General features: G+C 37.1%; 1 protein-coding gene across 1 annotated transcript in view; it reads left to right on the top strand.

Moving 5' to 3' along the window:
• LOC129763102 (homeotic protein proboscipedia) overlaps positions 1-25,110 on the top strand; it is a 36,283-nt gene extending 11,173 nt beyond the window's left edge. The window contains exons 2-6 of the mRNA XM_055761872.1: positions 20,934-21,091; positions 21,760-21,853; positions 21,913-22,017; positions 22,081-22,217; positions 22,286-25,110. Of these exons, the coding sequence (XP_055617847.1) occupies positions 20,934-21,091; positions 21,760-21,853; positions 21,913-22,017; positions 22,081-22,217; positions 22,286-23,326 (1,535 nt within the window). The 3' untranslated portion in view covers positions 23,327-25,110. The remainder of the gene's footprint in view (positions 1-20,933; positions 21,092-21,759; positions 21,854-21,912; positions 22,018-22,080; positions 22,218-22,285) is intronic.
• Positions 25,111-26,657: the final 1,547 nt, after the last annotated feature.

Here is a 26,657-nt window from a genome sequence, read left to right as displayed (position 1 = left end):
TGTATATAATCGAGTCAAAAAAAAAATATTTTGTTTCGGACTCTGTTGTCTCAAACTGACTCTACACTAAAAACTACGCTACATTAGTAAATTCTGTTGCTTTCATTTGAAAGACGAGAAAATTTAGTACAGGATTTAGTAGCGGAACATCTAAATTTGCGTGGGAGGTAAAATTACATATTAAAAATTACTTTTAAAATTTTAAACTTTTTACTTCCAAAATGTTATTAAAATCCGCTGAGATCACAAGTTCAATTCTCACTCCCGACATTCTTCCAAAAGTGGAAGTAAAAGTGACGATTCAGCAGAAATATGTTGAAAGTCACTATAATAGAAAAAAAAAGTGTAATTATAAATTTTATCCAAAAAAATCATATTAAACTTTATTGTTTGTATCAATCAAATTAAAGCTCTCAAGCCACTCTACAATATGTTCTTTGACACCCAACTTCTATCTTTCTTAATTTCGCTGCAATATCGATATAAGCAATTCCTGTTGAAAATTCAAACTAATCTTCAAGAATTGCGGTTTTTACGGTACTGTACTTATGATAGCCACTTAAATTTCACTTTTTTTTTATTAATTTGTTTATTTTTGCAGGCTCAGTAACTTAAGTTTAAAGGAGCCGAATTCTTAAATATAATTTTAAAACTATATATATAAACAATTTTCTTACATCTATGGTTAGTAAGGTGGAAAACCGATTACTCACAGTGTACTCGAGTTTAGAAGGGTGACATATTTTTAGGAGAAGGATGGGGTATAAGGAAACTGTAACAATGTTGATGAACACTCAATTCTTAAATCTGTTCGTATATCTATAGTGTTTTTACATTTCAACTTATTCTACTATTTATAGCAAGGGGACGAATTACCCGCAAAGGAAGGAAAGGAGGGTATAAGGACATAGGGACAATCACACACGAAGATCGATAGCTTTAAGGAAAACATATATATGGGACATGTAATCAAGGTCTAACCGAGCCAACACATCTCTCACCGGCACGTTGGGCTGCCTTCCTCGGGCCCGAAGGGAGTTTTCTAAATTCGATCTGGCGACCAGATACACCTCGCACGACCAAACAACGTGCTCGATGTCGCGATAACCTTGGCCACAAACACAGAGATTGCTGCTGGCAAGATTGAAACGAAAGAGTAGTGCATCTAAAGAACAGTGATTGGACATGAGTCGGGAGAAGGTGCGAATAAAGTCCCGACTCAATTCCAGACTTTTGAACCACGGATTGAGGCTAACCTTAGGGATAATCGAGTGAAACCAACGGCCCAATTCATCTTCATTCCACTTGCGTTGCCAGTTAGCGATGGTATTTTTGCGGACTAAAGAATAAAATTCATTGAAGGCGATTTGACGCTGATAAATACCGCCTTCAATTGCACCTACCTTTGCTAATGAGTCAGCCCTCTCATTACCCGGAATTGAGCAATGAGAAGGGACCCAGACAAAGGTAATGACATAACAGCGTCTGGATAAAGCACTCAAAATTTTTCGTATTCTCTCAAGGAAGTACGGCGAGTGCTTTTCCGGCCTCACTGAACGGATAGCTTCGACAGAACTAAGACTATCCGTTACAATGTAATAGTGTTCAACAGGTCGAGAGGCGACGCTGTCCAGCGCCCAATGAATTGCTGCCAATTCAGCAATATACACTGAGCAAGGATTCTGAAGACTGTGTGAGGTGCTAAAAATTTCGTTGAACACTCCAAATCCTGTGGACTCATTTATAGTGGACCCATCAGTGAAGTACATATTATCACAATTGATACCCCTATATTTTTCATCGAAGATCGTTGGAGCGATCCTCGATCGTTGGTAATCTGAATATCCATGGATATCTTGCTTCATGGACAGATCAAAATGCACAGAGGAATTGATGTAGTCAGGGAAACAAACACGGTTGGGAATATACGAAGAAGGATCAACCTGCATGGAGATGAATTCATGATATGAACTCATGAATCCGGAGTGAAAATTTAGCTCGATCAGCTGCTCAAAATTTCCGATCACCAATGGGTTCATGACCTTACACCGGATGAAGAACCGAAGAGATAATAAATTGAAGCGATCTTTTAGTGGGAGTAGGCCTGCCAAAACCTCGAGACTCATGGTATGCGTTGAGGGCATACATCCCAACGCGATATGGAGACAAAGATACTGAATTCGCTCGAGTTTAATGAGGTGTGTTTTGGCAGCTGATTGAAAACAGAAACTGCCATACTCCATCACTGAGAGAATAGTTGTTCGATACAACATTATAAGATCTTCGGGATGGGCTCCCCACCAGGTGCCGGTAATTGTACGGAGAAAGTTTATTCTTTGTTGGCATTTTTTACTCAGATACCTAATATGGGCCCCCCAAGTACATTTGGAGTCGAACCAGACCCCTAGATACTTGAATGACATAGCATGAGTGATCGGTTTACCCAAAAGTTGAAGCTTTGGTTTTGCTGGTCTATGCTTCCTAGAAAAAACCACCATCTCTGTTTTCTCCGTGGAGAATTCGATCCCTAGCCCAATGGCCCAGGTTGAAAAATTGTTCAAAGTATCTTGTAAGGGTCCTTGCAGGTCGGATTCGTTTGATCCTACGACAGACACCACTCCATCATCTGCAAGTTGTCTTGGGCTGCAATTTTGTGTAAGGCAATTGTCGATGTCGCTTACATAGAAGTTGTACAAAAGGGGGCTTAAACAGAAAATTTCACATTAACATTGAAAGGTTACATTTTTTTTTAAATAAATATTTGAACTATTGAAAAAAATATTTTTTTTCAAACTGTATATAACTGAGTCCGAGTTGTATATAATCGAATCACATATAACCGAGTCTGTCTATAATCGAGTACGACCTGTATTGCCTTTGCTGTTTTGCTGTCCATCAGAATTATATTCTGTGTAAATCGAATGCAAAACTAACTTTTAATGTAAAACTATACCATTATCATTAGTACAGTATCACCGATATAGCGAAATTAAACTTGCGATTATGAAAAATTATTATAAACCAGTATATTCGAATGATGCGAATTAAAACTGAACGATCGAAATGCTTAAATAACGCTTATCTCTCCCCTAAACATTTTATTCCGTATAATTCACAAAGCAAAGATTGCTATTGAGCGAGAAAGAGATAGGAAAAAAAGAGACATGACGTGCTAATCTGTTCAAAAAATATTTTGTTTCTTCTCCCAGTCACGACATTGCCATCTCTGCAATGTAAGTAATTCACCCACGAGGGACCAATTGTAATATGTTTAGCAGAATGGTCTCAATTGCTATAAAATCGACACTATCAGTAAAACTATTTGAAAAACACTTAAACGTTTATCGGTTATAACACCCCTTTTATAAAAATTCAATTCTAGTGATTTCAATTTAATTTAATTCAGGTTGGACATAAGTTCTGAATGGTAATTTCATCTAAATATGAAATATTTTATCGAGACGGCGACGGAGGTTTGAAAGTTTTTGGTAACGCCTTCGTAGTACAGTAGCGTCAATGTGAAGTCATCGTCATGGCGTTGAAGTATTGATCCTCAGTGCGTGGTGTGACCGAACCGACGGAAATTGGGCAATAATTAAAAAAAAAATATTCTTGCTCTGGCAATCACCTTTATCCAGTTTCGTTCAAATCAAAAGCCTCCTACAATTTTACAAAGGACGATTTAACATTTTCCATGTAAATATGTAGCAACGATTGTACCTTGAACATCATAATTTGTCACATTGTAGTGTATTCAATGTGTGATAAATTTCAGGCGCAATCGGGTTTGTCGTTTCTGAAGCGTAGATGTTAATCAAGCTTCTGCTGGTAGCCTAATCGAAAACAGCACCGTATATGTTGCACACTACATGTATAGTTTCGTTGCCTCCATAAGCTTGACATACATATATAGCCAATAGTGATATTAAATCACCGTCTTTTCAATAAAATTAGATATGAACATTTATAAAATTTGACTTTAATTTACATTTTCTGATATACATAAGATGCTCACGCATTTGACAATTATTAAAAACAATTATGTTTTTGATGTTAAATACGGGCTGTTAGATAGCTGAACCTAAATAGTTTTTTTTCCTTCTACGTATATCATCAGATCTTTTTCGCCATCGCGATTAGAGTTCAGTGGATTTGAATTAAAGCTGGATAAGTAGCGTGTCTGCACTTACAGCATTTATCTGGCGACGGTGATTAAGTCGTTTAAATTTGATACCGTAAAAGTAGCTTCTTTTGATAAGGATGGTCCGGTTCTGGCTTTCGATGTCTTATGTTGTGTTTCTGTAATCAACCAATTCGTAAGTTATTGGTTTTACAAAAATTATCGGAGAAATAATGGAGTTCTTATTCCCGGAGCTCAGTGCTTCGATTATATCGCGAAATGGTCCTCACAATTGACCATCGAGATCGTGTGGCCTACCACAATTGAATCACTTTTAGGGCTATGTTAAGTTTAAGGTTTATGTTTTTTGGCAAGAAAATTATGGTGAACTTGAGAGCAACATATGCTGCCTTTCCAGTGAGAATTTTGACCTGAGACACCAAACATTGAAGACTGTATTTTATTTTAAATCCTATATTATAACTCTTATTTGGAAACCGTTTACGTGTTATAAAGGGTGTGTCACATCAAATTGCATCACGGAAAAAACGATGTAGAAATTTAATTTTTAGGAATTATATCTTCAGCTTTCGCTTATAATCAGATAAGAGTGTATAGATCATGTTGGCCATGCTTCACTGTCAATTTCGTAAATTTGGAAAAATGTCGTCGAACGAAAAAGAGCGTCGTGAATTAATCCTGCGCACTCATTTCGAGAATCCGGAGTTGTCACATCGGGACATCGGTAAGATGCTGGGAATCGTCCAATCCACGGTCAGCAGAGTACTAAAACGATACTTCGAGAACCTAACCATCGACCGGAAGGTGAAGAACGGCAAAAATGGATGCTCCGTCAGTGAAAAAGATCACAAGCGCGTAGTTAAGCAGTTTAGACGTGATCCGAGAAATTCGGTCCGGGATGTCGCCAATAAGCTGAATTTGTCAAGTTCATTCGTTCAGCGGACCAAGCAGCGGGAGGGCCTGCGTACATACAAGGTTCAGAAGGCTCCTAACCGCGACGAAAGGCAAAACATGGTGGGGAACACGCGAGCCCGGAAGCTGTACACCGAAATGCTGACGAAGCCGCATTGCCTGGTAATGGACGACGAAACCTACGTCAGCTGCCGGGCCTGTTGTTCTTCTCCACAGAGGACAAATTCAGCGTTCCGGAGGAGATTCGCAAGCAGAAACTATCCGAGTTTGCCAAAAAGTACATGGTGTGGCAAGCGATCTGCTCTTGCGGAAAGCGGAGCGCCCCCTTCGTGATGACCGGCACGGTAAACGGGCAGGTTTACCTTAAGGAGTGCCTACAGAAGCGCTTACTACCACTATTGAAGCAGCACGAGGGCCCGGATCTCGCTTCGTGCCACTATTCAAAGGACGTGTTGGAGTGGTACGAAGCCAACGGGGTCACCTTCGTGCCAAAGGAAATGAACCCGCCCAACGCGCCGGTGCTTCGCCCAATAGAGAAATATTGGGCGATTATGAAGCAGGCCCTCCGGAAGAACCCAAAAGTTGTCAAATCGGAGGCGGACTTCAAGAGAAAATGGATTTCTGTTCAAAAAAAACTACAACCTGACGTTGTACAGAACCTTATGGACGGGGTAAAGAGGAAGGTGCGAGCATACGGGCTTGGGCTCGAAGTATGAATAAAAAGAAAATGCCAAAAGTTGTTTAATAGTTTTTATTTTACTGTCTAAAATTTTCAAAAGGATCGGTCTACTGGGCGAATCTCTACAGCGTTTTTTCCGTGATGCAGTTTGATGTGACACACCCTTTATTTTCTACGTATTATTGTGAGTTTACAACACAGTATGGCGTTTTTGTCATTTGTTTATAACAATTCCATTTCAACCGTCACGTGAATTATGAAAACTTGTACGGAGATACAAGAGTATATTAGAGTATATCCAGTAACTGAAAACTTTCCTCTTATTCGCCCATATTTTACCGGTCGCATACCGAATATTAAAAGAAATTTGCAAATTTGCTATTGCAACAGTTCGGAAAGGTGTCGTTAGCTTGTAACGTTTGATGCAGTTCAAATTTTGTTACTGTCGGAATACACAATTCAGAATAGTTCTATATACTCTATAGAGATCTCATGTTCCTTCAGTTTCCAGAATTCAGACTGCAATTGGTAATTTTTTAACTTCACGCAAAAGTTTCAACGCGCCAAACACGCCTAATCTTTCCATGCGTCGGCGTAACTCAAATCAAACTCATCACAAAGTGTGATGCGACAATAGCCCGAATATCCGGCTTCAGTATGCGGTAACCATCCTAACTACTATCCATTTCATTTTTAGTTCTCAGCGCTAGATCGACAAATAACAAACAAGTGTCAGCTTCGTAACTTATTGTCATGATTTTTCATGTAAAAACGCAATCAAATCATCTTCAGGGTTTCATGCAAAAATAGATGGATCTGAGCCTAAGGGCACGGAAGGGAATTTTACTACTTTCATATTTTGAATGGTGGCTCAGAAAAACCGTTTGTCATATGAACAGGTATTCTTCAAACAGGTTGTAAAAGTTAACATGGTAGAATCAATAACAATAATATCAACACCCTTTTCCTCTATTTATTTACTATTACTAGCTGACCCGGCAAACGTTGTTCTGCCAAATAAATTATTTCAGGTGAATATTTTGGCAATAACTAATATATTGAGAGTATGTTTGAATGGTTTTACGTTTTTGATCCATTCGTTGATGAAGATCAAACGAATATGTGGCGATGAGAGCTGTAACATACAGAGGAATTGAGCGCTTTATACGATGACCACCGACAACAATAAAAAAATCAAATACACCCAGGTTTTTTTACGCGGGGGATACGTACCTCGTAAAAAAAACCGCATTAATTGGAAAATCCGCGTAAAAAAACCGCGTTAATTCGAAAAACCGCGTTAATTGTAAAATCCGCGTAAAAAACCATGGGACTATCCTTATGTATAACGGAAGTAAAAAGTTAATTGTTGCACGCTTCCGAAAACCCGTAGTTTTTTCCTGGAATTTCGTTGGTTACTGGTAAGCAGGCAGGCATTGAATTAAAGAGACTTTAAACTCTTAGAGTTCATTCGTCTCCTACTGGTAGCTATAGTTTGGGTTTCCTCACGAATGAGGTCATCTGCTATTGCTAGAAGATTCCTTAGTAATTTGTGCACTCTTCTACCGATGCACGTGCAGTACCACTGTTGGACCGTCCAGTAGACAGGAAAAGACATTCACGAATCGCTGCCCGTAAAAAACCCCGTCCCGTTGTACCTCCCGGCGAGCTGCTCCCAGTTACCCAACACCTAAGTTCCACGTAAGCATCGTGATAAGGTGCGGCACTGAACGCTAAGCTCCGTCACAAGCATTAATTACTGTAATATGCTCTGAGGGAACATGAGAGAAACATGTGAACTGAGGGGGAGATGTGATATTGCACTGGTCTTTTTTCACGCGGTTACCGCGTTAATTTGAAAATCCGCGTTAGTTGGAAAATTCGCGTAAAAGAAACCGCGTTAATTGGAAAATCCGCATAAAAATAAAACCGCGTTAATTGAAAAATCCGCGTAAAACACCTCGTAAAAAACCGCGTAAAAAAACCTGGGTGTAATTGAAACCATCTTATTGTGTTTGTGTTAATATGTAAAAAGGTTAAAAAATAAATAATATTAATAATTAAAATGTGAAGTGAAAGAAAGGAATATATTTTTGTCTTAAATTAGAAAATGAAGTAATGAAAATCAATATTTATTTTGTTCAATTACGGTCTCGTTAGTGAAAAATAGGTTTACTGGATGAACAGCCAAACTCATGACTGTTGGGTCCCATTCATGAACTGTGAAACCAAAGATATGACGGACAACTTCATTGGTGCTGATATACCGCCAATATACCAAAAATAATGAAACAGGCGTTCCGCGGTCAACGATTCGAACACTGAAGAAATTCGTGACGCAGTTACATCGTACTTTAAAAAGTTGGACGCTACGCACTTCGCGCTCGGAATAGAAAAACTCTTGCCACGCTATGAAAAATGCCTCCAACATTACGGCGATTATGTTAAAAAATAGAAAATAAAACGTAGATTACGAAAATCACCTTGTTTTTTGTCCTAACTTTATTTTTCCGCACTCCTACACTCGCGCATTGCTCTGTCAGACCGAGAAATCAATAATTCGCTCAGAAAATATCAACAAAGTCGTAGACTTTGCGATTCTCTCTAGCTTCGTTATTCGTCGTTCGTCATCGTTTAGCGTATCGCATGTGTTGGAACAAAGGGGACGTGTGCCACTTTTTTACCACTTTCGGTCTGACACACCGACGCGAGTATAGGAGTAACTTTTTTGGACAAGTGCCTTTTTTCATATTCTAGAATATTGTTGAATGAAATGTATAAATTAATGTTAGTGGCGTGGAATATTTATTGAATATAATGCATAAGATCATTACCCGACTATTCTTATTTGATTTCAGTCCCTTTTGTAACTGGGTTGAACGGATCCATATATTAACTATTCGTCGTTAGATTCATACGTTCAAAAGCAAAATATAAATGTTTGACTTTCGTATAGTTATTTGCTAAATATAATGGTCATACATTGAAACACTTGTGAAAGAATTTCACTTGCGGAAGAATTGTAAACAGTAAACTATAAACTAAACGGTGACTTATGGTAATTTTGAAAAGTTACAGTTTCGGGGATATTTTTTTATAATGGACAATATCAACAAGAAAACAAGAAAAAGAAAAGGAAGTTCCTAGAAATCATTTCATATCATCTTTTTATGCCCATCTATAAAAAGACATTAATTCTTAGTTTACCAAGGATACAGAGAAGAAGATTATGCAAACTTCATATTCTAGAACCTTTATCATCTGGTAATTATCTGGAAGGTCTTTATACATTCTTCTCTTCGATAAAAAACCCGAAAAATACGCAACAACTGCATAAAATGTAAAAAATATGTTTGTTTCGAGTATGCAGTTATGCTATGTTCTGATTCTTACTCCAATGAAACCACAATCTATTAATACGTTTTTATGTTATTTTATAACTCTTTATACTTCCATTAATTATATTCAGTTGCTTACTTTTGATTAACAACAGTGAAAATTTTGAATTTCGTTATTTGTGTTGGAGTATCGAAAATTACTCTGTATTGAGGAGGCTGAATTGAAAGACTATTAAAACATAATAAAGACCAAGAAAACATATTTTTTTGAGTTTTTTCATTCAATCATACCTTATTCTTTAAATAAATGTCAATAAAGCCTGAAAAATACACAATGTAAACATTACAGAGAAGTTCAATTTTAGGTACAGGAGGGTTAATATTTGGAATCATATATGATAATATTTGATTACGTTGGATAGTTTCCTTTGGCAAGCGATGTTTGGATACTCATTCTGAAGCTTTCTTGGTGATGTGCAATTAAAATTACTGCTGGAGAATCGCGCGGAGCACTTCATTTCTAATTTTAGGTTATGATTTCTATGCTCATGATTTTCTATGCTGGCTACAAAAAGGCGGCCATCTTAGCAATCCCTTGCTCAACACTAGATGTTTTGACAGCACCGATTCCAACAGATGTAAGCATTAATTTTCCGTCTCTGTTTGTTCAAAACTCTATGAACTTGTCAGAAGTTTCTCCGAATTCACAACTTGCAGATGAGAAACTTCCGTATGATTTCGACCTAGAAGATATTTGATTTTGTTACGTTGGTATTATCATTATTTAAAAAAAGTTACAATTTTTTCAAATAACATTGACTTTGTGTACAGATTAGTGTTACGTAACTTGAAGAGGAGGGGGTTTGCCTTTACGACATATTAACATATTAAATCTTTGTTTAGAAGCTCATAAAAAATCGAAAAAAGAAGATATAAAAAAACGGCTATGTAACACTTAAGATAATTCATTTCTACATGCTGAAAAAAAATTTAAAAAAATCGACTGAAACATTTAAGGTAACCTAACTATGTGCCGACAGGTTTGACGAACAGACGAAATAATACTTTAGACATCTATTTTTCAAATTGGCATCTTATAGCTGAACATTTGCTTGTCGCTGAACCAATAGCTGAACATTTGTTTATTCAATATGGTTCCACAGTGGTTTTGTCTTATTGACCAACCTGGTAGTACACTTCAAAGCGCCTTGGTTTATTTGACTTTTCAAGGTTGCCTAATTGGTTTACAAATAGTATTCAATTCTGAATTAATTAAGAGAACACTTTCAATGTGGAGCCATAACTTGGGCCCCGAACTTGATGTTTACAAAAATCTCCAATTAGAATTTAAAATGTCCAATTAAACGTGTCGCATTACAGGTCTGTCCAATCAGCTAGATGTCGAATTAGATGTAAATTAGCATTATGTTTCAGATAGCCGTGCGAGATAGCTGCTGCTTGGTAATCCAACAACCGCAGTTCGAATTCCGTCGGAGCAGTTTTCTTAACCATCACTCAAATGCCAATTAAATAGTATATATTTTTACAACTATAAATATTGTTATAGAAATGGTGATTCGCGAGGTTACGAATGTAATTATGGCCTCACGAATATTTCCCGACATTTGTTTTTTTTTCTATTTCTTCAATAAATCGTATATTCGTACGACAATAGTCGTTTTCTATGCAAATATAAATGGTATATTTATTCAAACCAATTGTATATCGCCTCCTCTTTTACATGTGTGTATCATATATCACACAAAATATACGATATATAGGGTTGGGGAAAAAGAAATGTCGCATTTTTCTGATCGAAATTTGACGCTTTATTTAACATACTTAAAATTATCCAATTTAAGTCAAATATGCGCCGTTTTGTTGGCAAACTTGTTGCCATTTAGAAGGCAAAAAACTCAGACAGCCAGTTTTCGCAAGCCTCTTTTGAGGCCAACTTAGTATCACCAAGAGCGTTTTGCATGGACCGGAAGAGATGATAATCACTTGGAGCCAGGTCCGGACTATACGGTGAGTGCAATAAGGCAACCCATCCGAGCTCCCGTAGCTTCTGGCGGGTCATGAAAGATGTGTGAGGCCGAGCGTTGTCCTGGTGGAAAACAACACCATTCCTATTGATCATTTCTGGCCGCTTCTAGTCAATCTCCTGCTTCAAACGGTCAAGCTGCTCACAGTAGAGAACCGAGTTGAGGACCTGGCCATAGTTGAGCAGCTCATAGTGGATGATTCCCTTCCAATCCCACCAAACACACAGCAAAACCTTCCTGGCCGTCAATCCGGGCTTGGCGATGGTTTGGGCCGGCTCACCGCGCTTGGACCACGAGTTTTTTCGCTTTAGGTTGTCGTACGTGATCCACTTTTCATCACCAGTCACCATCTTCTTCAAAAATGGGTCGAGTTCGTTCCGTTACAGCAGTGCATCGCAGGCGTTGATTCGGTCTAAAAGATTTTTTTGCGTCAACTCGTGTGACACCCATACATCCAGCCTTTTTAGAATCCAATTTTCTGCAAATGGTTCCAAACAGTTTTATGGTCTATACCCAGTTCCTGGCCAATCGAGCGAGTGCTCACATGCCGGTCTACTTGGATGATTTCAACGATTTTATCGGTTTCCACGACGATTGGCCTACCAGTACGGGGTGTATCTTCGACTACCACTACACCAGAACGAAATCGATCAAACCAACGCTGTGCTGTGCGAATCGTTACAGTATCGGGTCCATAAACTACACGAATTTTTTCGGCCGCCTTCGTTGCAGTTTTACCTCGCAGGTAGTAAAAACGTAAAATATGGTGGATTTCTTGCTTGGTGGACTCCATCTTTGACGCGCTATAACTTGAGACTGAAAAGGACAATCACAACACTGTCAAAACGACACTTGTAGCACAGATTGTCGTCTTTAAATAGCCGTATAGTATGACCCGATGCGATAAGTACAACACAAGATATGTTTAAGTGTTGCCATATATTGACAATATACGACATTTCATTTTCCCCAACCCAATATGATGATGCATATGCGTTAGTAACACGATTTAATGTTTACTGGGTATGATTTCTTTAGCACATAATCTATTCTGATTTTATTCTAGATGTTGTGTTGTACATTGAAACAATCGTTACTAATTTCTAAAATTCATGTCCAAGTTTTCCAAATGTAACACTTTATGTGTGTCATTTACCTTGTGCTTCGTTCTACACTCTCCGAAAGAAATGGTATGTATGACGCATTTTTTGATAAATACCAATAATTAATCAATTTTCGCTATACGAGTTATTCGTACATATTACGCGACAAAAATTATAAACAAATGTCAAACCAACCAGTATAACCCAGTATAAGCCATCAGTTCAAAGTTGATTTGACATAAGTTACAGTTCGGGGACTTCAGGGTGGTTTTTTAAAAATACTTATGGTTAGTTTGAAGAGCCAAATGATGCTTAAATCAAGCCGTGGCTAAGAAAATATAATCTGCGATTCAAGATTGTGCCGTCAGTTCAGTTATCATCGCCAAACTAATCGGTGAAGTTGAGATGACTGTGTGGTTTATGGTGTCACCGTTTGGTTAATATGTGCGATAGGGAAGCGATATATGGAAGCAGTACAGAAGGAAGCTTTATCCAAAGATAAACGTTTTGCGTATAGGAGAGACAAAACATTTACAACGTAAAATATCGTATTGAATAGAATTCACAAAACCGTGTGCAATGATAGTGCAATAGTGCAATAGTTTTGATTTCTTGGCTCACCTTGTAATATATTTTTAAGAGTCCATAAACTACACGAATTTTTTCGGCCGCCTTCGTTGCAGTTTTACCTCGCAGGTAGTAAAAACGTAAAATATGGTGGATTTCTTGCTTGGTGGACTCCATCTTTGACGCGCTATAACTTGAGACTGAAAAGGACAATCACAACACTGTCAAAACGACACTTGTAGCACTGATTGTCGTCTTTAAATAGCCGTATAGTATGACCCGATGCGATAAGTACAACACAAGATATGTTTAAGTGTTGCCATATATTGACAATATACGACATTTCATTTTCCCCAACCCAATATGATGATGCATATGCGTTAGTAACACGATTTAATGTTTACTGGGTATGATTTCTTTAGCACATAATCTATTCTGATTTTATTCTAGATGTTGTGTTGTACATTGAAACAATCGTTACTAATTTCTAAAATTCATGTCCAAGTTTTACAAATGTAACACTTTATGTGTGTCATTTACCTTGTGCTTCGTTCTACACTCTCCGAAAGAAATGGTATGTATGACGCATTTTTTGATAAATACCAATAATTAATCAATTTTCGCTATACGAGTTATTCGTACATATTACGCGACAAAAATGATAAACAAATGTCAAACCAACCAGTATAACCCAGTATAAGCCATCAGTTCAAAGTTGATTTGACATAAGTTACAGTTCGGGGACTTCAGGGTGGTTTTTTAAAAATACTTATGGTTAGTTTGAAGAGCCAAATGATGCTTAAATCAAGCCGTGGCTAAGAAAATATAATCTGCGATTCAAGATTGTGCCGTCAGTTCAGTTATCATCGCCAAACTAATCGGTGAAGTTGAGATGACTGTGTGGTTTATGGTGTCACCGTTTGGTTAATATGTGCGATAGGGAAGCGATATATGGAAGCAGTACAGAAGGAAGCTTTATCCAAAGATAAACGTTTTGCGTATAGGAGAGACAAAACATTTACAACGTAAAATATCGTATTGAATAGAATTCACAAAACCGTGTGCAATGATAGTGCAATAGTGCAATAGTTTTGATTTCTTGGCTCACCTTGTAATATATTTTTAAGAGTCTTGGCTCACACAACTTGTGCTCCCTTGGCCGAGTGGTTAGCGTCATAACTAACATGCCGGATGTACGGGTTCGATTCCCGTTCTGGTCGGGGGAATTTTTCGTCAGAGAAATTTCTTCCGACTTGCACTGTGATCACGCGTATTCTAGAGCTTGCCACTCAGAATGCATTCAAGGCGTATTATTTGGCATAGAAATCTCAACTAAGTACTAATAAAAATGACGCAAGTAATACTACGTTGAGACGGCGAAGTTCCTGTAGGAACGTTAGTGCCATTGAAGAAGAAGAAGAAGGCTCACACAACTTGAGATTTTGGCAGTTCTCGCGAGTAACAGTGCAATTGCAATGCAAATGCAATTTGCGACCCGGACATGTTTGACGCTGTCACACGCTGTGTGTTAGTGGTGACTTAAATGCCCTTAAGAGTGGCTTAAATAGATTTATTTCCTGTCCAATTACAGAGACCTTTATGAAGAATTATGGTCCCTAGCTAAGGGTACAGTGACATTAGATCGGAGTTCTTACGAAAATTGGATCGTACGATAACTGACAAAAAGAAACAAACTGTTTGCTCATAGTAGACGATTTCAAACGAAACAAGGGAAAGTAATGTAACCACACCAATACAATTCTATAAAGTTGCTTACTTTCACGATTGTATACGATTCGTACGGCCATATTTTCGCATCTATTGTCACCGCTGCTCGCTGTTGCTGTTCGCTAATTCTGCTGACTATTGTTGGTTTCGGTTTCCAGTTGTATTGAGGTACAATGTTCGGTGAATTTGATGATTATAAATTTGTTGGTTTCGTTGTTTGCTCCATTGCAGCTAATGCTACTGCTAGTTGTTGGTGTTGAATTGCTTCTATTTAACTTAACGATCTTTGGAGGATCCCGTTTCGCCATTTTTTCTAAAATAAACGAAATCATACTATTTTATCATGTATTATGCGCTGTTATAGCTAGAACTTATTTGATGCTGAGTACGTAGTTCTTAAACATCAATTCGATGAATAGATACTTTCTATGGCGATACTCATAGCTTGTTCCATCATCAATATACAGTGTTCCTTTGGAATGTCCGTTTTGACGTAGGACTACGTCTTTCATTTTTGTACCGGATGTAAGTTCAAAGTTTCGAAAGCGAGAGAGTGCTGCTGGAGTGCAAAATTTTGAACGTTAATACCTCTTTACCGACTAAATGTAGTGGTATAACAATCAGTTGATTCGAAAAATAAAAAATCAAAGAGTTATATGATTGTCACTTATTGGTCCAAAAAATAGTTTCAATAGCTTAAAAATAGGTTTCAAAACAGGCTATTGAAATCCTAACAATCTAGCTCATTGATGATGATTGCTTTTGTGGTGATAGGAGTGTGTTCCCGAACAAGGGCGCTAAATAAAGGCATCTGAAGAAACCATCATAGAAGACTCCAAATTCCACTCAGTTATAATTGTACAGCGTTTGGAGCAGATTGTTGCTGCTGTGGCGAAGCTACCTTCGTTCATCATTTTAACGTTGGGATCGTTAAATAATCCCCCTTAGTCCAAAAGGGAATCCATCGAGAGGAGTGTATCATCGTTGCTGAAAAATAATCTGCCAGTTGTCCTTGGGACTTTCAATTACGTTCAAGTGAAAGAGTATATTTTAATGTTTTCTATTCCTATAATGCTGCAACCAAATATATTTCGTCTTGTGATTTTTCAATCAAGTACAATCAACAGGAAAGTTTCTAAAGATTATTCATCCCCATCAGTAGAATATTTTCGTATTCAATATTAGATGCATAAAATGAAAAACGAAAAATGTTTCGCATCGGGAAAATCATATAATTTACCAGCGTTTATTTGTTTCCTATTCATATAATACTGCGACCAAATACATTTTGTTTTGTGATTTTTCAATCAAGTGCAATTAACAGGAAAGCTTTTGAAGATTATTCTTCCCCATCAGTAGAATATTTCGTATCCAATATCCAATATCCAATGGAAAACGGAAAATGTTTCGCATCGCATAAATTCATTAATCTAATAAATCTCAATTCATTAACGGGCAAAAAGAATATTTAAGAGATGTTCTAATGGCGAAACGCATTCGGTATGTTTCGAACTGTGAGGGAGCGCAGAATGGCCGATGAAAACGGCATTGTTACATCGGAATCGTTAAAAATTCCCTCTTAGGCCAAAAGGGAATTCATTGGGAGAAAAGTTATACCACTGAAAGGGCGACCAAGAAAATACCAGCAACGAACGTTGTTTCCGCTTGAGGCATCGGAGCAGCCGTCACACACACATACACGCGCGTAACTCTTTTCGTTTGGTGGTTATCGAATTAGCTTTAACCACTGGCGAGCATCGAGCGTCGAGTAGAAGAAACTGAAAAGATGTCATCGTTGCTGAAAAATAACCTGTCAGTTATGCTTAGACCTTAGAAGTGTGTTGAAGCGAAAGCGAAATGACACTTTATTTTCTCCGTGGTTGCCAGAATGGCAATCGTCAAAGTTACCAATACAGTGTAGTGAAATGTAGCATTCATTGGTAGGGATGTGTATTTCATCTGACATTCATTTTACATACGGTTGGCAATATACACAGAAAATATGTTCATTCGACTTATGTTGGTAGCTTCTTTTAGTAAGCATTTTTCTAGGTATAGACAGAAAAAGACGATTCTGAAGGGTTCCATTTTTTAGCGTACCTCGATAATGCGAGATGCTAAGGGTGGGTTTAGACTAGCGATATATTCATGTGAAGAAATATGATGAGATTTATAGAAATCGCATCAACCGTTTACACTAGCGTGAACTTCTATAATGAATAAATTCATATTTTCGGTGAATTTATTCACCTGAAGTAGAACTGCATCCAGTTTTAGCGGTTTCTCACCAATGAGAAATTCACAAGCGTTTACATATGCTGAATTTAATCAAGTTATACAGGGTTTTCCAACTTTAAATTCCGAAAGTAAATTGAAATAAAACACACTTAGAATTAGAATTTCGATAAAACCTTTATTTCAAATTAAAGTTTGGTTTATGCCATTATGTGTGAAATACAACATCATTCAAATGTCCACCTAGGGCTTCCTCGCACACCTCGATCCGGAACAGGTAATTTTTGATGACTTTTCGGCACATATGGGGTGGTATCTCGGTCATAACTTCACGAATGTTGTCTTTCAAATATTCAAGAGTTTGCGGAGAGTTGGCATAGACACGGTCTTTCGCATAACCCCACATAAAAAGTCTAGCGGGTTCAAATCGCATGATCTGTACGGCCAATTGGCATCACCAAAACGCGAAATTATGCGTCCCTCAAATCCATAGCGCTCACCATTCACAGTTACCGTCTCGCCGTCCTCATTTTCAAAGAAATACGGCCCGATGACTCCACCAGACCATAATGCGCACCAAACAGTGACTTTTGGCGGTTAGCACTTCATGTAAATTAAAATCACTTTTTATTGCAGGTAGTGAAAAAATATCACACAAAAATTGTGTCCAAAGATAATTTTATATTATATGGGTGAACTTTGGTGAGAATATCTGATAAACAATAGAAAATAGTTTAAATTAGGGTCAGAACAACGTACTTATAGAAGGTAAATAACGCCAAGAAAAAAATTTCATTCAAATTTTAACAATTTAGAACCGCCTTAAGGCCGACTAATCTGATAGAGAATATTTGGCCTCACACAAACTAATGTCGTATCCAGGTGTCGGCACCATTCCGCCGACAACGAGAATAGCTATAGATCTCCCTAATGTAAACCCGCCATAAGACGCGAGATGAAGAATAGAATCATTTCCCATCTCGTCGTTGATGTACTTTGCATAGTTGTCAGATCCAAAACATAGCAGAAAAGGAAAAAGAATCAACAAACTAACCAAGTTGACATTTCTTGTTGCTACCTAATAGCGAAAAAAAATTATCTATCCCATTGAAGTTCAGCGAAAATATGACGAGTATTGGCGAAGGATCATGTAAACAGAAGGAACGAAACCATAAAACGTACACGAAATTTATATGAAATACAACCATACTCGGGAAGATTGAGGTTTGCTGTGATATATATATTTTTCTTTTTAATTTGAATCGTTTTTGTTTCAGTTATCTCGTTACAATTTATGGATAAGGACCTTTTTCCTCCAGCATGAAAAGAGTTGTTAGGATGTGCTGGGGCTCGTCTTCTCTTGATAAGCCGACTTTCTTCATGTCTGCCCTCCTTTTTCATGATAATCATTAGTAGTTAAATAGTTATTTCTTAGAGTTCCTGCACTTCCTGACTCATCCGGTTTACTCCAATCATGCACCCTTTTAGTTTGTTAAACATGCCTTTTGATGACTTGACCACTTTCGTCAATCAGAATTAGTATACCGTTCCTTTTTTCTATCACAATGTGTCTTTGAGGATCAACTCAAGATTCGACTTTGGTTCAACGGTATCCCCAGGTTCTATAAAGCACCTATTGATAGGTTTGACAATGTGTTTAGGTCGATAGTCGACAACGACATAACGAAATTTCGAAATATTTCAATGGCTTGACGTATTCAACTTCATCATTTTTCGCTCTAAATTTGTATTTTACTGGTAAAGGTTTACTTGACGCATAGGATCGTAATCCGTACCTTGTCGATAATTTCATAAGTTCCAGTTAAACGTCATCGAATTGACGTTTTAAACGGTTCCAGTCGTCGTCAACAATAATATTCTCATTCGCCCCGAGTCTATTAGAAAATTGATTGGTCTTGTAGATTCTATTCGACAATCAATAAGTACGTCTGTAATTGACAGTGCGTTTATTTCCTCGTTCTCTTCTTTTGTCCATCCTGACATGTGGACTTTCTGTATAGAAGTTGTTGACGGTCTTATGGCAACTGACTCGCTACGGCAAAATGGCCCGTGGGTCCACAAGCGTGCCACCGCGAATGCTCGAGAAGACCCAGAAAGTATTGCTTCCGTTTCAAATGCCTCTCCGCGTGTAGCTGACTAGACAATAAAACCCGTTTCATACTATAATGTTCGTACTGTTTTGGCTAACTCCTTGTTGCGCATTCCTGTGCATTTTTCATTATTCTTGCGTGGAAGGTAATCGTAAGGGGGTCTTCGTAGCCACTTGGTTACGCGTTCGCTTACCAAGCGATCGATCGTGAGTTCAAACTCAGGGCCCTCAATTGACCATCTTTGTGTTGTTATAGAATAACTACGTCCACGCAACCATCATCAGCGATGGAAATCGATCCACGGTGGAACAAAGATCGATTCATCCATACAACTGCTCTGCTCTGCAAGAAATATCGGGCTGCTGTTCTATAAATAACTCAACAATGATCAATATCAACTGTCTCCGCTGTCCGGTCTGCTGAACAATGGAAGAACAAAAAGAATACCCTTACGCCTAAATGGCTACTACTGTGTAATTTACCATAATGTAATGGAACAGAAAACTTAACGCCTAAATGGCTACTACTAACTACTGTGTAATTCACAATTTATAGAAACTTAAACATATGTACATGTACACGATTAAACCCGGCTCTGTTACAGCTAAATGCTAATGAGCCTAATAAATAAATGGGATAAAAAAAAAGGTAATCGTAGGATCATCTAGACCTTAGTGCAAGTTCGAAAATGTTTCATGTTATGCGTTGAGCTTCTCTCCCATAGAGAGGAATGATATTTGCCTTCGCTTTATTTGGTAGCAATTTCGAAACGATCAATCCAGATATTCTGTTTGCTGGAACATCGCTCGGAAACGGTTGTATTTTTTCCCAGCGTATAATATAAGCGCATGTTGATAGCCTAAGGTTTTCATTTCCTACATTCCAACTTCGGCCATTATGGTAATGCTCAATGTGGACTGTGGTACGTGGTTTGTATGTACTGAGCTCTTGAACCAATTGATTCAACGTATTTTCCATCTCCACCTTTCCAACGTAATCGTTTTTTTCATACTGCGTCGGTTAAAATTCACCGGTCGCTCTTGGATCGACAAAGCGACAGGTCAAGTCTGGATTTGATTCCCCATTTTCGGGATAATTTTCAAGGGCCTCGTTCGTAGGACAAACTACTTTCCCGTAAGGTTTGTCCTATTCTACGTTGATCACTTTGACGACAATTCGCTAGTGTAACCTCCTAGATCCTCTGAATCGCTGCTGTTCAGCGACCCAGACGTATTTGCTTCTATTTGACATCGTATCATTTACTTTGCAAGATTCCGGTTTATTCACAATCCTGTAATTAAGCAAGGGACAAACCGATTCCTCCATTCTTCTACTTTTATTAACAGGATTACTACAGCCTACTACAATGATTCATCTCGTTATTATTTAATGGTTTTAGAAACAGCGATTAATGGAATCTTTCAAACTAAAATACCAATTTGTCACACCCAAGGAATCAATTGTCTAGAACTTATCGGCGTAAACCAAACACATCACATAGTCTCACAAATAATAATCCAACTGTATTTAGTCAAATGATCACGAAGGCCAACTGAAGGGTCTTTTAATAAATTATTTGCAGTACGCGTGACGTGATATGTTGTATCGTCTCGCTCAAACCACGGCTCCTCCATATTAAGGGCACTAAATTGTGGTACAATATCGTTTTGTGATCATGGCGATCAAGGCATGTAGCGGTCAACATTAACTGTGAAGTTTAGATTGGAATCATTTTTGAAGAAAATCGTTTATAAAGAATACCAAACAATACCCTTTATTCCGCGCGGCGAGTGAGGTGAGATGGCTCAAGTCACTGCATTCCCGTAGGCGAATGGCGTGACTATAGTTTGTCACTAAGTGAGATTTGAAGTCGTGTCTTCATATGTTCTGGATCGATTCGGGTATCGAAAATAAATTGAAAAGTAATGTAGCTTCCACAATGAAGCGAGAAACTTTGCTATCTCACGTCACTCGCCACGTGGAATAAGGGGGAATGACTATTTCAGATATATCATATCACTATCAGTTTCACGACTATTTTAAATAATGTTTCCTTTATATCTTCAATTTACAGCGGAATTTGTTGCAGAAAACGGATTACCTAGGAGGTTGAGAACAGCTTATACCAATACGCAACTTCTAGAGCTCGAAAAAGAGTTTCATTTCAACAAATATTTATGTCGACCACGAAGAATTGAAATTGCTGCGAGTTTAGATTTAACAGAACGACAGGTATTTGGCTACTCAATATGTTACTTGTCGTTTTCCAACATGCATGACGGTAATCTCATTCGATCATTTATTTGTTTGGATTTCATACTACGTAATAATTATGAAATTATACCCAAGCACTGCATATCAGAAGAATATGTGTCTACATTTCCCTTGCTCTATTATAATAAACTTTATGTTATAACTGTAACCGTCGAGCTGTGAAATTGTGTTGCAAATTTCTTTTAGTTCATTTCAAAATAACAGCGAATTTGGTAACCTAGATTTATCGAAATCTTCTGAACCATTTCGTGTTTCATGTTGTTGTTCCGCATAGGAAATAGAGCTTGAATGAAGAATTTTCATAGTCCATTAGGTGTAATTTTAAAGAATAATATGAAGCAAATTATTAACCAACACTTTGATATATTTAAAAATTATATAAAAATATTATATAAAAATAACAAAATAAAACTGAATCAAAATTCATGATCAATTTCTATAGTGCATAGATTTGTACAACAAACATATTCTTTTTTGAACTAGTGACTGAGCATAACCAAATAGTTTAGTTTAACGTCATTCACTGGATTACGACAGGATGTTGCCGCAGAACACACCATAAACAATTCCATTTTTATTTCGCTTGGCATCTTATTACATATACATTGCATAATTTACATTTCCAGGTCAAAGTTTGGTTTCAAAATAGACGAATGAAGCATAAACGGCAGACTTTATCCAAAACTGACGATGAAGATTCGAGCAAGGATGACTTGAAAGGTAGATAAAGAAACAATTTTATTGAATCATCATCTTGCATTTAAAAAAATCTTTTACAGATTCAAGTTCCAAAAAATCTTGTCAAGGTTGTGAACTACCATCTGATGACATACCCGATTCGACCTCCAACTCAAGAGGACTTAATAATAGTACTCCTAATAATTGTAAGTTTTTCTACATTTACTCTGGTTTACATTTAATCGTATATATAATTACTTCCAAAATAGCCGCTACCCCGAATTCTACTGTGGAAATTTCAACTCCTGCTGGAAATACTGTAAACGCAGATTCAAGCGTAGCTTCTTCTGGAAGCATTGACGAAGAAGAGGAAATGCATATCAAAGTGAAGAAGAAACTCGATAGTGTAATATATATATATATATATATTATATAACGTTACAAACGCATAACGATGCCTTTTTTTCTTTGCAGTCCACATCATTGAAAAAAGATGGTTCTATTCCAATAAAAAATATCACCCATGCAAAAAATAATGAATCTTACAAGAAAGACTTGAATACTAGTTCAACTCAAGTGCCAGCAACAACGAATGTGATTTCATCTTCTGAACTGATTTCAAACACAAACCCGCCTGTTCATTACAACCAGGTTGGCCCATTCTCAGTAATGAGAAACAAAATTCAACATCATGCGAACTTCGAGAATGTACCAACACCCAATATAAGTGGTTACTATGGAGGACTGAATAGACAAGAATATTTCAACAAGTCAGATTCAGTATATCATCAATACACCAAACCGATGCCATCACATCAATATACAAACCAACACGCTTCGAGCCAGAAGCCAGAATTCCCTCCAACGTTAAATGTAAAAAATCTGTGCACCCGATTGCATCCTGAATCTCCAAGGGTTCAATCACATCACGAAGGATTTCCGCATCACACCCCACATTACTACGCTAATGACAACACTCCAACTGGTGTTTCATATAGTAGTACACAGTGTTATCACAATGAGTATGATACACAACCAGAATTCAACAGTGCATATTATGAACCTAAGTCACAATCATATTTTCACGATGGTACAGCTTATCATCATCATCATCACCATCACCACAATACTATTGGAACAGCAAACATACAAGGTCCCATGGAATATCAAACCAATAACAATTTTTTGAACTCTGACGGCTCTGAAAATTTCAATTTTCATCAGCCTTATTATGATCCGCATCAGATAAATAATCCTTATCATCATAGCAACAGTAATAATAATAATAGTGCTTCAAACATTATCGAGCCAAATCATGGACAGTCTGCTCACGATGCTTATATAACACATAATAGTAATATACCTATTAGTTACGGACCAAATAATGCAAATATAGGTAGTAATAATACTAATTCGAGCATAGCCAATATGGAAAATTCAAATTCGTCGTCAGATTTCAATTTTTTAAGCAATCTGGCTAATGACTTCGCGCCTGAATATTATCAGCTCAGTTAATGCATGAAAGCATCGGACATTAGATGAAAATAAATTTATTCAATCATTGTAGAGTGTATTCATCAATCATTATGCTGAAATCAAAGTAAGGTCAAGCTTGAATAATTTATTGATTTACATAAATGTTATATCTTACTGTACAATATCAAATAAGTATTAGTTATTATATCTGTAAGGTTATCCATTTATTTTATACCAAATATTGTTTCTATTATTCACTGCAAATAAACTAAAGCAAACTCATTCATCTGAGTATTTTTACGTCACAGTGAATCGAAATATTGCGACAGCAAAATCAAGTTATAATACCAGCGGTAAGTTATGTCGTCTCCAAAAGTTTCTCACGCAATGACTTTTGGCAGTTTGGAAAGAATATATTTAATATGAAAAGGAGTAGACAAGTGGAAAAGAATTATTTAGGATAAAAAAAAACTCGGATAGCCAATATTCACAGGCCTCTTTTGTAGCTAACTTCTGACTACCTAGCTCGTTCGCCATGGACAAAAACAGGTGGTAGTCACTTGGTGCAAGGTCCGGACTATACGGCGGATGCAAAAGAACCTCCCATCCGAGCTCCCGGAGCTTCTGGTGCGTCACCAAAGAAGTGTGTGGCCTGGCGTTGTCCTGATGGGAGACAATGCGGCCTCTGTTTATCAAAGATGGCCTCTTCTTCATGAGTGCTACCTTCAAGCGGTCCAGTTGTTGGCAGTACAGGTCCGAATTGAGCGTTTGGCCATAGGGAAGCAGCTCATAATAGATTATTCCTTGACAATCCCACCAAACACACAGCAGAACCTTCCTGGCCGTTAATGAGGGCTTGGCCACCGTCTGAGCCGCTTCAGCGGGCTTCGACCAAGACCGTTTGCGCTTCACGTTGTCGAAAGTGACCCACTTTTCATCGCCAGTCACCACCCGCTTCAGAAACGGGTCGATTTTGTTGCGATTCAGCAGCGATTTACATGCGTCGATACGGTCAAAGATGTTTTTTTGCGTCAACGTGTGTGGCACCCATACATCGAGCTTCTTTGTGAATCCAAGCTTCTTCAAATGGTTAATAACGGTTTGATGACTTATCCCCAGCTCTTGGCCGATGCTACGGCTGCTACTATGCTGGTCTTTCTCGGCTAATTCAGCGATTTTGTCGCAATTTTCGACGACAGGCCTTCCGGAGCGTGGCGCATCTTCGACGACCTCTACACCAGAACGAAAACGTTGAAACCATCGTTGTGCGGTGGAAAAGGGAAACTGTATCGGGTCCATAAACTGCACAAATTTTATTGGCAGCTTGAGATGCATTTTTGCCTTTGTCATAGTAATACTGTAAAATATGTCGGATTTCCTCTTTATTTTGCTTTATATTTGCGACACTATAACTCACGAACGACTTAACCAAACAAAACACTGTCAAGGACTATATTATAGCGCGCAAAAATACCTTTCCAACAAGCTATAGTATGACTCGATACAACGAATACAACTAGAACTACGCGCTTACAACGACACCTCGCGGAAATACCGCAGGACTTTTTTGACAGCCTAATATGTACTTATGCATGTAAAGAAGTCATTATATTCATAATAAACGGATTCTACTGTATCCACTAATATCTGGTCAAAGGATGAAATGTAGGAAATTGTTGAATTTTCATAAAAATACAAAAAAAATTTAAGAGAAAAATTACCCTGAATAAATTATTCTAAAAACTGAAATTCATTTTTCTTAAAAACGTATGTTTTCTCAAAAAAATGTGTACAATGTCGGACAAGTAACTCATACATCGAAAGATGGGCACTCTTACAGAGAAAAGGTTTTTCTAACAACAACTTTTTCATGTTTTCTTTGAAAAAATTACAGCTAATTCTAATTTTGTTCAAAGTCAAAATAGCGATATAGCGTATTCAATTAAGTTTTAGATCTTATTAAAATTAACTTTCATTAACTTTCTATCCTTTATAGTTTCTGGAATACATGGAATTTTTGTATAGATATTCCGAAAAAATAATGTTTTACTCCTACCTTTTTTTGTGTGTGAATTCTCGCGTTTGACATGTTTCTGAATAGAAAATAGTTTGCAGAACATGTAAATCGCTATAATTTATGCACAAAATGTTTCGAGTTAAACATTAATAGCAATTTTTCAAAAGAAAACATGAAAAAGTTGTTGTTGGAAAAAACTTTAGTGCCCATCTCCCGATGTATGGGTTACTTGCTGGAAATTGTAAGAGTTATTCATATCTATTTTTTCAGAATTTAAAAAGAAATATTGAATATAAATGAATTGTAACTTTCAAATATTTTTTTTTCAATGATTTTTTTTCTTAATTTGTTTGGTATTTTTTAATGAAAACTTAAATAATTTCCTACATTTCATTCTCTAACTAACATTTTGTAGGTCTTATAGTTTTAAAGTGATTTTTTTAATTTTGAATCTCTTTTCAACTTTTTTTTGAATTATCTTATTAAATATGTTATAAAATAAATTCTGAAAAAAATAAATATGAAAAGTCCTTACATTCTCCAACAAGTCGCCCATACATCGGAAGATAGACACTTTTATAGGAAAAAGGAAAACATTCAAATTAAGTAGGTGTAACATGAAGTTGTTGTCATTTTTGTTTATAGATTATTGTTGGTTTTTATGTATGTATGTTGCATGTATTGTATGTTTTATGTTTATGTTATGTATGTATTTTTGATTGGAATGAAATAAAAATAAAAGCATAAAATGGATTTTGAATGATAAACCATGATACATATTTAACAAATTTGGAACCGATATGATCACATTTGTATGAATTTGTATTAGAATAATTATTTCCTTATTCGGCTTTTCGCTCTGCGGCCTAATTTAGTGGAACGTAACTAGGCCCTAAAGCGAGGTATGGGTGTATTGTTATCAAAAACTTAAAAATAAAGGTTCAAAGATCTTCAATAGAATTCAAATTTGAAGCGAGAATTGCTACTAAGAACCATTATTTTTCAAAACTAGCAGCTTACATAGCGAAGACGATAGTCTGTGCTTTTTCTTACTTACTTACGGACCGAGTAATTTAGTCCCAGGGAGGCGATCTGGCGTAGTGGTAACATCCATGCCTCTCACGCTAAAGGTCACGAGTTCAATTCTCACTCCCGACATTCTTCCAAAAATGGAAGTAAAAAGTGACGAACCAGCCAAATGAGTTGAAAATCACTATAATACAGATAAAAAAAAAAAAAAAATAATTTAGTCCCCTACCAAGTAAGTGATGCTTTTTTTTTAAATATCTTATTAAATATGTTATAAAATAAATTCTGAAAAAAATAAATATGAAAAGTCCTTCTTCTTCTTCT

This window comes from Toxorhynchites rutilus, chromosome 1, assembly GCF_029784135.1.
Source record: "Toxorhynchites rutilus septentrionalis strain SRP chromosome 1, ASM2978413v1, whole genome shotgun sequence".
Lineage (NCBI taxonomy): Eukaryota > Metazoa > Arthropoda > Insecta > Diptera > Culicidae > Toxorhynchites > Toxorhynchites rutilus.
Note: the sequence above shows the minus strand (reverse complement) of the source record. Positions and strands in the feature narration are given on the sequence as shown.